This window comes from Myotis brandtii, unplaced genomic scaffold (assembly GCF_000412655.1).
Source record: "Myotis brandtii unplaced genomic scaffold, ASM41265v1 scaffold411, whole genome shotgun sequence".
NCBI lineage: Eukaryota > Metazoa > Chordata > Mammalia > Chiroptera > Vespertilionidae > Myotis > Myotis brandtii.
Window position 1 is genome coordinate 1,718,764 of NW_005365804.1, and position 12,020 is coordinate 1,730,783.

Here is a 12,020-nt window from a genome sequence, read left to right on the forward strand (position 1 = left end):
CAATGTGGGGAGTCTGCCAGTTCCTGGGGACACACCTACCTCTAGGATGTGTTCAGGGACCCACTGGACACACTGTGAGATCGACCTGAGCTAAAATGCCATTGATCACCTGACCTCCACAGGTTTCCACCCTGACCGGGGGACCACAATGATGCTGTGGGTCTCCTAGATTTAATGTCAATTTAGAGCCAGTGTCGAGTAATCCCTGAACGTCTGGTCATTTCCTTTTCCCCAGAGCAGTCCCCCGGGGGAAGGCTGGGAGACACCTTATAGCAGTGGTTCTCAACCTTCCTAATGCCGCGACCCTTTAATACAGTTCCTCATGTTGTGGTGACCCCCAAACATCAAATTATTTTCGTTGCTACTTCATAACTGTAATTTTGCTACTGTTATGAATCATAATGGAAATATCTGATATGCAGGATGTATTTTCATTGTTACAAATTGAACATAATTAAAGCATAGTGATTCATCACAAAAACAACATGTAATTATATATGTGTTTTCCAATGGTCTTAGGCGACCCCTGTAAAAGGGTCGTTCGACCCCCAAAGGGGTCGCGACTCACAGGTTGAGAACCCCTGCATTACAGCATATGTTTTCAGTGTTGCAGGGTCCTTCCTCAAGGGGACCCAAGCCCCCTTCATTCAAGGGGTTCTGAGTCTGTAAACTGGCTTAAGCCTGGGCGTTGATGGAGGGGCCATAATTCTCTGTTTTGGTGATTCAAGAGACTTGCATTCACTCGACCTAGGACTCTTCTGTTCCTCCCGATCAAATAGGAATTGAGTAGAAAATCCACTTCTTTCTTCCCAAGGGAATACCATGACCAACTAGCCAAAGCCGAAGCTCTCTGCAAGTCAAACCATCTGACTTCTTCTGTGTTGCCTCTGCTGCCCATGATGCTAAGCACAGCCAGCTTGTCTTTGATGGTTAAGGGCCACCACTTGGGCCCTGCCACTCTGGAACTGTTACCCCCATTGTATTTAGGGATACCAGTCAAGTGGCACTATTTCCCACTGTCATTTCTGACCTATAGCGATGTGACTCAGAGCGCTGCAGTGAGGCGGGGCTCCCCTCCCTAATTTACTTCTCAATCATGATGAAAGTTGTGTCTTCTGGACCCTGGCAGGGTGTGTGAGCAGATCTCGCATGCTACATCCATTCTAACATTCCGGTCTCCCTCAGTAAGCCTTTACATGTCTTCCTCTAGTGTCCCAAGGCAGTTCCTGCACGTCACCTTCAGCGTAGATAGACCACCATTTAAAAATATACACACATATATATTGATTTCAGAGAGGAAGGGAGAGGGGGAGATAGAAACATCAATCATGAGAGAGAATAATCATTGATCGGCCGCCTCCTGCACACCCCCGACCGGGGATCGAGCCCACAACCCAGGCATGTGCCCTGACCAGGAATTGAACCATGACCTCCTGGTTCATAGGTCGACGCTCAACCACTGAGCCAGGCCAGCCGGGCAGATAGACCACCTTGTCATCTGTCTCAGCCAACCACCGAGCACAGTGTTCCAGTTCTTTCTAACTCCTCATGCTTAGTCCATCATTCCAGAACCTCTGCTCCCTGGGCCTGTACGAACACGTTCAGACTGATCTTTCTGTTCCTTCCACCAGCACCCCACACCCTCATATCCATTCCCACGCACACCCCGATTTTTGTCTGGATGAACCTGAGAAACCACATTGTTCTTTTGGTGTCCCTGTGTGGTACAACTCCTCGCACCTCACCCTTGGAGGCCTGCTGGGACTCCAGTCGGGTTATAGGACTAGAAACCAAGAGGGGTGGGGTGGGAGTAGGTCCTGAGAAGAATTAGTGTCGAGGTAGGTACCGGGGGAGCCGGTTACAGTTCTTCATACACAGGGTCAATTAACTTCCTTAGAAACAGGTATCAAGGCTGGCTCCTAGGACAGACTCCCAGAAGCTCTCCCTTGTCAGGCTGTAGACAGGTGTGGCTTCTCGCCTCCCTTTTGGCTACAGACAGAATATTTATCTCCGTGGTTATCACGTAAAATGTCATTCTAACCAAGAACCTGCTTGCTACTTAGAATGCCAACTACTGACTGCATTTTCCCGGGGCCCCTCACAGGAAGGAGGCTGCGGACCCGGCCACACCCCCTTCAGGCCCATCACGCATATTAAAGACCCAAAGCCACAGGGAAGAAGCCTGCGAACTTGGCTGCACCTGAGGTTCCCAAATGACCATGAGCTCACTTTGGGGAGTGTTTCTTCTGTAGAACTAAGACTAAAACCAACAAACATCTTGGAAGCTGCAAACTTAATCAGCTGCTACGTTGGCCTGAGCTGAAATTTGGGAGTTTTTGGTTCATTCTTAGCTATTTAATTGCTACTTAATAATGAAGATCCAGCCCTGAGTGGAGTGGCTCAGTTGGCTAGAGCTCTGGAAGGTTGCCAGTTCAATTCCTGGTCAGGGCACACACCCAGGTTGTGGGTTTGAGCCCTGGTCAGGGTATACAGGCAACCCAGTCAATGTTTCTCTCTTCCTCAATAAGTAAAAAATATATATATTTAAAGTAGCTTTATCTATGAAAAATAATGAAGATCGAAACCAATCATTTTCTAAGTATTAATAGAACGCAGTGCCTTATTAGACGACATTTAGTAACTGTTGAGGAAGATTGACATTTCTGCCACGTCCCCCACCTGTCAGCTGTCTTAAACCTTAATTGTGGTCTGAAGGTTCTCCCCCCGTCCTAGTGGGGCTTGGGCCAATCTGAACACTTGTCAGCTGTTCCCAGAAGCACCTTCCTGGGACTATTTTGGGTCCATGGAATCTGGAGTTTAATCCTCACAACCTGACACCACAGGGAGAGAGGCCCCACCCCTTTAGCAAGAAGACATGGGTGCCCCCATGGTCTCGGGTTCCAGGCCCCTCCTTTGAAATGAACTGCTTTTCCATCCAAGACTTACAAGGGGGCTTGGCGTGGCATGAGACCGGGAGCCGTGCTGCTGCTAAGGGAAGGAAGGAATCCTGTCCTCCTCATGCTGAGCGGGCGAGAGGAGAGTGTGCACAACTGCCGAGAGGAGATGCCTAACGCCACCGACGTGAGGTTTGGGGAATGAAACTTGGGTGGGTTTGTGTGTCAGCCAGCACCATTTAAATCCAGGAATGTGGGCAAACACAAGTCTGTTCTTAGTAAATTAAGACTTTCATGGCCTGACATTATCATTTTTCATCAGTGCCAATAGTCCTTTTCTAAAAAGCAGCAGACACTCAGGTTACTTAAAAAGTCAGGATCTCAACTGCTGACCATCCAGTGGCCCCGGGCACGGAGGGAACGGCTAAGACTCTGCCAGGATCAGTCATAGCAAAACTTTATTGAACAGAAAACCCAGCAAAGGTTCCCACCTCTGCACAGTTGCAAGGAAAGCAATGCATTTAAAAAGCAATTATACAGAAGTCTCTCCTAGAAAAGTCCTGCTAAAACATGTCTAGCAATTCATTGATTATATAAAGTAGTACACTTAGTGTAATTTAAACATTCCAACAGGAATCAAATCGCACCAGCAGAACCATTTCTGCCTCTATGACATCTATGTACAAACACACATGCAGACACACGTATCTGGGAAAGGTCCTCAGGCATAAACATGCGACACACGCCTTCTATGTACAGTGCCTATAAACTACATACAGTAGGTAGTAAAGCTCTTCAGAATAAAGACATGAGAAGCCTTGGGCATTTTTTGTTCATCAATTTGTATCATGGCTTCACGTCTTACTTTCTGCTTTTGCTTGATCACAAAAGCATCTCCTCCTCCTTGTTGGTTCTTTACCAATTCTGTGCCATCGCCGTGTCCAGGTGAGGAAATCTAGCTGGATCCACGGTCCAGTCCATGCCTGCCCAGGCCACCAGCAGCCGGAGGGCGAACCGCCTCAGTTTGCTATGGCGGGGGGGCCTTCGGGAAGGAGCGAGGCAAAGAAAGTCTTGAAGACGAGCCACGCTGTGCTCATGAATGAAGGGCTGGTCTGCTCGCCATCCACTACGTTCCTGTCTGGAGGGAGGTGGTTGGGGTTTTCGATTTCAGCCTCAGGGCCTTCCTGTTGGTAATGAAACAGCGAGAAAGCAGTTAGGCCCGGGATCCACACCAGACCCTGCTGGGCAGTGGCAGAGGCAACCCCGGCCCCTCCCTCGAGCCGTATGGGAAGCGCCAGGCGGGCAGGGCCCCGGGAGCGACGCCCTGGATCCTGGCTGGCGTGTTCTCCGGTCTCCATGGCACAGCTGCGCTGGTGACATTCTCATTGTTTCAAATATTCCCAGCAGCAAGTATCAAAGCAGGTGTAGCAACTAGATCTTCAACCACTACTAACCAAGTAATTAAGTTACCCCTCATTAAATATGGATAGTCCAATGTTGGCGATGTTGTGAGTTAAAAGAATTGAAATGGAAACCCCAGGTTCTAAAAACAGAAGGTAGGGTGCCAATTTATATAACTTAAAAATATCCTTTAGGAGTATGCATTAAACTGCCTTATAAAAATTCTATTTCTGTGTGTTATTTTTCAGGAAGTCTATTCTGTGAGATGCTTATGCTCTTAACCCTTAATTAATATCCATTAGCTGTTTCCATGACATAACATATGGTTGCAGACCACTGAACACTCAAAATAGTGAACTTAAAAAATTATTTAAATATGCCAAAATGCAAATTGCCATGTGACAAAAATACCTGATAGATGCTGTGACATGTTAATGTTTTCAAAATAGCTACCATCAAGAATAAATAGGAGCCCGGCCGGCGTGGCTCAGTGGTTGAGCATTGACCTATGAACCAGGAGGTCATGGTTTGATTCCAGTCAAGGGCACATGCCCAGGTTGCAGGCTCGATCCCGTGTGGGGCGTGCAGGAGGCAGCTGATCCATGATTCTCTCTCATCATTGATGTTTCTCTCTCTCTCTCTCCCTCTCCTTTCCTCTTTCTGAAATCAATAAAAATGTATTTTAAAAAGAAGAAGAAACAGGGAGAAATCTTGAGCTATGGAGCCTAATAAAGTGGTAAACCAGGACACTGGATTTTAAAGGCTGAGGGTTTGAGCGCCTGCACCTCACGCCACGCTCGCCGGCTCGCGGAAGCTCATACCTGCAAGTTATTGTTGGGGTCCTGGTTTGCAGCCTCCGGACGAGGACGGTCATTCGGGAAGTTCTGAACCGGCCTCTGTCTAAACGGAAACCACCCAACGTGATGCCTTCAAAGGAAGCACATAAAAGCCCATCTTAGTCAAGAGCACAGTGAGGTCTACTCAACAATAGAAGGGTCTCCTCAGCAGGTAAGGTCCCCCTCCCTCCCCTCCCCTTCCCAGCTGGAAGCTCACCGCAAGGCCCCCTGCAAAGACCGTCTATCCCTCCATCTCATTCTATCCCACCACCTCCCAGGCTCTTAAAGGGGCAGCATGTTTATTCACCAATTCACACTCACAACACACACAGCACTTCGCGCACAGTACGTGCTCGGTAAGTGCTGGCGTGGCCGTAAAGTGGGATTTGTACTGAGAGGGAAAAGGAAAGTGATGGTCTGCTTACAGGTACATAACCACGGTGGCCCCCATGACCATGAGGAATCTGCTCAGAGAGGAGTAGAAGTAGAGGATGCTGAGAAAAACGGAGAACGTTGCTGCTGAGTAGGTCCAGTCCAACCAATCGCGATTTATCTCGTCATCTTCCTCCACGAGAGGGCCACCTTGCGCATTCATCCGTAGGTTTTGATTGGCCCCAGGATTAACCACCACTTGAGGAGCAGCATTCTGATTGGCTGGCTGGTTTTCAGCTGCAAACTGGTTGTGAATAGGGGCTGGAGCAGGTGCGGAGACCACGGGTATCTCTTGGGCACTTGGTGAGGGAACAAAAGTCCCCGATGCAGCAGTGGCCGCTAAACTGAAATGGAAACGACAGAGGCAGATGCTGTGAGAGCAAAGCTCCGTGAGGCCGTGGCCGTCACCGTCCTCACACAGGGGACTTACTGTGAAGAACTCTAAGTAGGTACATACACACTTAATTTTTTCTTTAACATAGTGAAGAACTCTTTTTTAAAAAATAGGTTTTTACTGATTTTTAGAGAGAGAGAGGAAGGGACAAGGATACAGAGATAGAAACATGGATGAGAGAGAATCATAGATTGGCTGCCTCCTGCACACCCTCTACTGGGGATCAAACCCACAACCCGGGCATGTGCCCCAACCGGGAATCAAACTGGTGACCTCTTGGTTCCCAGGTCAATCCTCAACCACTGAGCCACACTGCCTGGGCAGTGAAGAACGTCTTTACCAACAATCCTACCTATACATGCCTTTTCTACTCCTAGGAGCAGCAACAAGATATTTCGTCTGGATTGAAACATCCAAGGCCACTTTAAGAGTGTGGTGCAGTAACAAATTAAAATTTTCACAAAGCTTTAAAGATACAGATTGAAAAGGAAGGAACATAAGTGAAGGCGGGAAAGCATGTATCAGACACCAGCGCCCCTACATGGGGCATCGATAACCAATTAGCTAGCAGTTATCACTCACACTGTACTCCACCCACAGAACCACAGGGCTCTGCAGACACGGGTGACCATCCCTAGCTGGCCAGGTAACAGGATGGGACTTCCCTCCGCCCGGCCCGGCCGCCCGCGAATCAGGGAAGGACTCACTACTGCATGTAGTACTGCCGCGCGTAGATCTGCTGGAACCAGGACAGCTGCAGCCACCCATAGGTCGTGTAGCCCGAGAAGCCAGGCCCCAGGCCTTGGAACGCCGGCTGGGCAGCTTCCGGCCTAGGAAAGATGGTTTTAAATGCACATTTTGAGTTGGTTTAGTACAAATAAGTAAAAACTGAGTTTAAACGACAATCAGGAATTCAAATCCCAGAGACTGAAGAATGGGCGTGTGACAGTTACTCATAGGTGACTGGAACGCGAGCACAGAAAGTACTGAGGACGTGCTCCCGCCAGGGTCCAGCCCTCCAGCACTGGTTCTCATTGTGCCGTCACTGACACGCACACAAGCTGTACCGTCCGAGGCTGTGGCTCCCACTCCCGTTTAGGACTTGCCGAGTCTCACTGCAGGTCTCACCCCACTGTTCTCTTTTAGGAAGCAGCTCTAAGAAACCACATTCCTCCCAAAACCTTTCCTGAAGGACACTTCCCTTCTCCCAATACCCCTCTCCCTCCTCTAGGGCGGGATCTATGCCCGGGCCAGCGATGCGTGCATGTGGCATCACCCATGCTTGCTCACCGGCCACTTGTGCCCTGGACAGGCTGCTGGGCAGTTATCTGACTGGATCCCCAACAGCCTTGTGGGAAGACAGCTCTCCCCATTTCACGAGGAAGCCCCGAGTGCAGCTCAGGGAAGACGAGATTTATTTGCACAGGGTCACTGAGCTAATAGCAGGGCTGGATTTGAGAGCTGTTTGTTTGACACCAAACACACTCATTTTTCCATCATGCAACAGTCTGACACGGCCTAGGACAGGGCATGGGGGTCGCGAGTGGCTTTGTGGGCTGCACACAGTGAACTCCACAAGATGGAAACTAATGGAATTGTGGGAGATCAGGAGTTGGTTACATGCTCATCTCCACTGGGTGAACTCATTTCTTAAACAAAGTTCTATGCACTGGCTGCTCAGTAAATAGTTGAATGCAATCATCGAGTTTTATTACCGTGAAATTCACAGTCAGGTATGGGCCTCAGTTCTCAAGTTGCACAGCCCAAATGAGGGAAGCAGTTTTAAGTGTTTCTATCCAATAAGGAATCCAACTCACATGCCGACAGTCTCTTTTAACCGAATTCCATACCCAGTGTTTTTAAAGCAGTATTCAATACAAGCAGGCCTCGGTGTGACTCATTTAACAATCACAGTGCATGGGAATTAGGGGGTAACGGTCCTCACTGGCTCCGATGATGGCACTGCAGATGCGCAAGAAAACTAAAGGGTTTTTACAGCTACGTCCCGAGCACATAGGGGTAACATGATATCATGTCCGGGAATTACTTTTAAATCTTCAGGAAAAAAAAAAGGGGGGGAATGAGGAATAGATGAAAGAAGTATGGCGACACTTTGTCGTTACTGGGCCGGTGATGGTTATGTGGGGATTCATCATTCAGTTCCCTCCACCTCTGTGTGTGCTTGAAATGACCATTTATTAAGAAACGCCACCAACTCCTCACCCTCAAACACCTGGCGCTATCAGTCATCACGTATCAAAGAGCGACAGTCACTTCTGGCTTTGGCTCTGAAGGAAAGGGCTCTCGTCGCTCCACAGAAAATGGCCCTTGTTCCAGGCACCACCAACAGTCCGTGGCAGAACATTTCTTAAAACCGTCTCTCCACCTCTGTCCCCAATGCCACGCAAGCGGCTCAGCAGAGCAGCCGCGCGGCGCTTCCAACAGCCGTTCTCCTGCAGCAGCACTGACCTCCCACTGTGAGGCCAGCACATGCAAAGCACAGCCGTGCAGGAGGGGAGATGCCTTTCGGTACATATTTCTCCACATTTTATATGGAGTTGATTTAGTACAAATAAGCGAGAACTGAGTTTAAATGACAAAAAGGCTGTGTAGTGAGAAAGGTTAAATTCATAAAAGATCTTTCTAGGGAAACCCTTATAAAGCAGCACTCTGTCCATTTTAAAGTTCTGTAAGCAGACAGTGTACACACACCTCATTCCTAAATGGGTGCAAATGGGCCCGTTCATGATGCATAAACCTGGTTCTTTACTGTAACACTCACCTCGAGATGTTCTCCCACCCAGAGGGAGAAAGGTTCCGAAGAGGCTCCCTCAGCCTCACACCATCGCTTGAGGAATCCCCAGGATACTGTCCCTGAGTGGGGCCAGCGGGCTGCTCTGTGGATTCAGCAACCTAGGTGAGTGCAACGTGATCATGAGACAAAGGGCCTGATGCAACCGGCTGAAATCAAGCTGAAAGAATGATTTCACTGGGGATGGCTACGTCCCCCACCCCGACCTCGGAACGTAATAAAATTAAACAGATACAATGTTATGTAAAAAATATTCTGAAATTTCAAAATATAGATGTGTTGTGTGTGTGTGTATATATATATATATTTGATTGATATTTTTTCCTAGAGTAACTATGTTATAGTTTCATTAAAATCTTCCAATGAAGTTATCATTGGTGAGAATGCTTCCTGGTAATGAACTGTATCTCTATGGCTACACTTACTAAACCAAGAAATTAAATGTGACCAGCACAATTTATAAATACAGCCCAGCCAACAACCTAAAGGAGAGAATTTCCTATGCTATGTTCAGCTGTTTCAGGAAATAGCGATATAATGCCAATTTAGAGTGTGTCACTACATGTATTAATGCACACTGTGAAATGAAACATAGACTGTCAAATATGTCTTTAAAGATCATTTGATAGAATTTCACAATGAAATTTTCCAAAGAAAATATATTCACTTTTTTACTCTTTATAAAAATTAAAAGTTCCTTAGAAGAAACTTATGTGCCCAAGTCAATGAAAAGCCACTGTAGAGAGCCTTGTTAGTTTCAGTGATCTGCACGCAGCCTCTGCAGGTCACATCATATCCCAGAAGACAGTGACTGGAGCTCCTCTTTCCAATAATGGCCCTGTCTGCCACTGTTGCAGTAAACTCTCATTTGTATTGTAAGTGTCTAATTCCTAATTCTCACCGGGGACGAAACAAAATATGACAATAAAAAGACTATAAAATCTCTCTGAAGAGTTTTATCCAATGTCCTTTCTTCCCCCCGAGAGAGTCTGAAGGACACAGGGTATCCACTCAGACCTACCTTTGCGCTGGTTTCTGGCATTTTGGACGGACTTTTCACACTGCACACCAAGTGGAGAACATGCCGGGTTTCCTGCTAAAAGAGATATGGAGGCACTTTAGTACCTGAACTCAACCTGGCAAGAACATCAAAACATTCCGAAGTTAATATATAAACGATGTACCTTTGGAAGCAAGTCCCTGAGATACTGGTTATCCAACAGCAGCTTCCCCGAATAAATTAACCTCTGGTCCTCTGGACGCTAATCATGGAAAGAAAGAGCAACAGTCAGCATTTAACCCACGAGTTCCCAACCGCAGAAGACACTGCTTCGTACACATAATTTAAATACGCCTTTCTTCCCAGCACATCACAGGAAAACGTTTCTTCAAAGGCCCCATAGACAAAACTTTTATTTAAGAAAGTGCTTTAAGTTTAAGCTGGCCTCTCACATATAAATAAATTTAGGATGGCAAATGATCTCGTCCACAAAACCTACAGCAACCTACTAACTCAGGGAAACTGCTTTCTGCCACTAGAAACACACATTTGATTCGGGGCTCCTACAGCAACTGACTTCAACACTTGTGTTTCGTTTCAGAGAAAACTCAAAGTGCTCCCAAAGTGGGCCCCACCAACCCACCTCGTACTGTCCCAAAATAACAAGAAGCAATTCTACACTCGAGCCCCAGAAGAGACATTTCCCGACACACAAATGCAGTCACAGAGGAGACATTTCTACAACCTGTGAGATCAGCACTCCTGTTTTAAGGGGAAAAGTCTGAAATTGGCTTGTCCACAGTCACTACCTGCTAGAGTCTGGATGCCATCCCCTCTCATCCATTCCAGTGACTTGAAGACCACAGGGACTCCACACACCTTCTACAAATCTCACTTTTAAAGCCTGTTTTTAATTCCTTTGAGAATTGTATTTAAAAATAATGGCCTCAAACGCCAGTCGTTACACTGGAGATCGCCAACCTGTCAACCTACTCTGGCCAGAAAAACCTATTACGCAACACTTGGACTAAAGCTGTTTCCGCCAAGTAGCTTGAGATGATAAAACAAGTGGTTTAAAACAAACAAAACAATAACCGCATCAATCCGGATTTTTACAAACTGTGCCAAAAACAAGTACAGAAACTACTATATTGGATGCCGTGTTCTTGCTGTTTGGCTTTATCAGCAAGTGGGATGCACATGACTTTATAAAATGCTACTGCAGAGCTGGGTCCTACACATGAAAAAAGCCCCACACTGGAAAAGCTATGAAATCCAAGGCTGCCTGCCATTTAAATTACTTCCCCGATTAAAGGCCTAAATTAATTAAACACGTTAAGCCAACAACTATCATAAAGTAAGAAAACAAATCAGTCCTCTCCAGCTGTAAGTTTTAAGCCCACATTTAGTATCTGGGAGGCCTTTCATTTACTTCTGGGTCCTGGGGCTTCATAGCAGTGACGCTCCTCGCCCCAGGAGGCCCTGGGAAAGCTCTCCTCCAACACTCCGCCTTGCACCTAGTGACGCCCCCAGAGACTGCACCTGCTTCACCCACCTGTGTCCCTAACAGCCCTTCGCTCGGCAACGCGGCCCCTGGGTGAAACCCCAGAGCCCCCAGGTGAAGGCACACACACAAACAGGCACATTTCAAAAGAACAGCTCACTTCCACATTAGACAGGGAACCAGTACGGACGGGAAACCACCTCCAGCCTGAGCTGCCGCACACCCCGCCCCTCCTGGGGTCGGACGGAGCGATTTCCCCATCTCCTCCCGTCCCGAGGCCCTCTCCCGTCCGGCCGGGGACTACACTCGTGGGCAGCCAGGAACGCCGCTGACACTTACATAACATCAGGGCGCAAAGTCAATATTGTCCAGCGCTCAGCCTCCATCACGTGGGAGGGCGGGGCCGAGGGAGGGAGGGGACAGGGCGATACTGACAGATGTGTCCACCAAAACAAAGCCAGGAAGTCCCCGTAATTGAGGAACCCAAGTCCTCCAGCCCGGACTCCGGGAGCCTCCTTCCGCCTGGGCGCGTCCCTTCCCCACCTCCCTCCACCCGCAACGCGCCGGCTCCTCCCGGGGACCCGGCAGGACCCGGCGGGGCTGAGTGTGGCAGGGAGGAGCCGGGAGGGTCCGGGAGCCCCTGGGCGCGTCCCTTCCCCACCTCCCTCCACCCGCAACGCGCCGGCTCCTCCCGGGGACCCGGCAGGACGGCAGGACCCTGAGTGTGGCAGGGAGGAGCCGGGAGGG

General features: G+C 48.4%; 1 protein-coding gene across 2 annotated transcripts; it reads right to left on the reverse strand.

Moving 5' to 3' along the window:
* Positions 1–3,334: 3,334 nt before the first annotated feature.
* On the reverse strand, positions 3,335–11,237 carry HERPUD1 (homocysteine-inducible, endoplasmic reticulum stress-inducible, ubiquitin-like domain member 1). 2 transcript variants are annotated; one of them, XM_005873531.2, is made up of 8 exons: positions 11,202–11,237; positions 9,954–10,031; positions 9,791–9,862; positions 8,740–8,870; positions 6,665–6,787; positions 5,557–5,907; positions 5,117–5,222; positions 3,335–4,078 (listed from the first exon to the last, which is right to left on the reverse strand). In XM_005873531.2, the coding sequence occupies exons 1-8, from the start codon at positions 11,220–11,222 to the stop codon at positions 3,914–3,916; spliced, it is 1,047 nt and encodes a 348-aa protein (XP_005873593.1). In that variant the 5' UTR covers positions 11,223–11,237; the 3' UTR covers positions 3,335–3,913. The 2 variants fall into 2 exon arrangements, with proteins under 2 accessions (XP_005873593.1, XP_005873592.1); XM_005873530.2 differs by having other exon boundaries at positions 9,791–9,865.
* Between the last annotated feature and the right edge of the window lie 783 nt (positions 11,238–12,020).

Coding starts and splice junctions, on each gene's coding strand:
- HERPUD1 (XM_005873530.2), bottom strand. CDS start 11,222: ATGAAGCCCCAGGACCCAGAA. Junction 5,908..6,664: donor CGGCAGTACTACATGCAGTA/GTGAGTCCTTCC, acceptor TTTCCATTTCAG/TTTAGCGGCCACTGCTGCAT. Junction 5,223..5,556: donor GCCACCGTGGTTATGTACCT/GTAAGCAGACCA, acceptor CTTCCTTTGAAG/GCATCACGTTGGGTGGTTTC.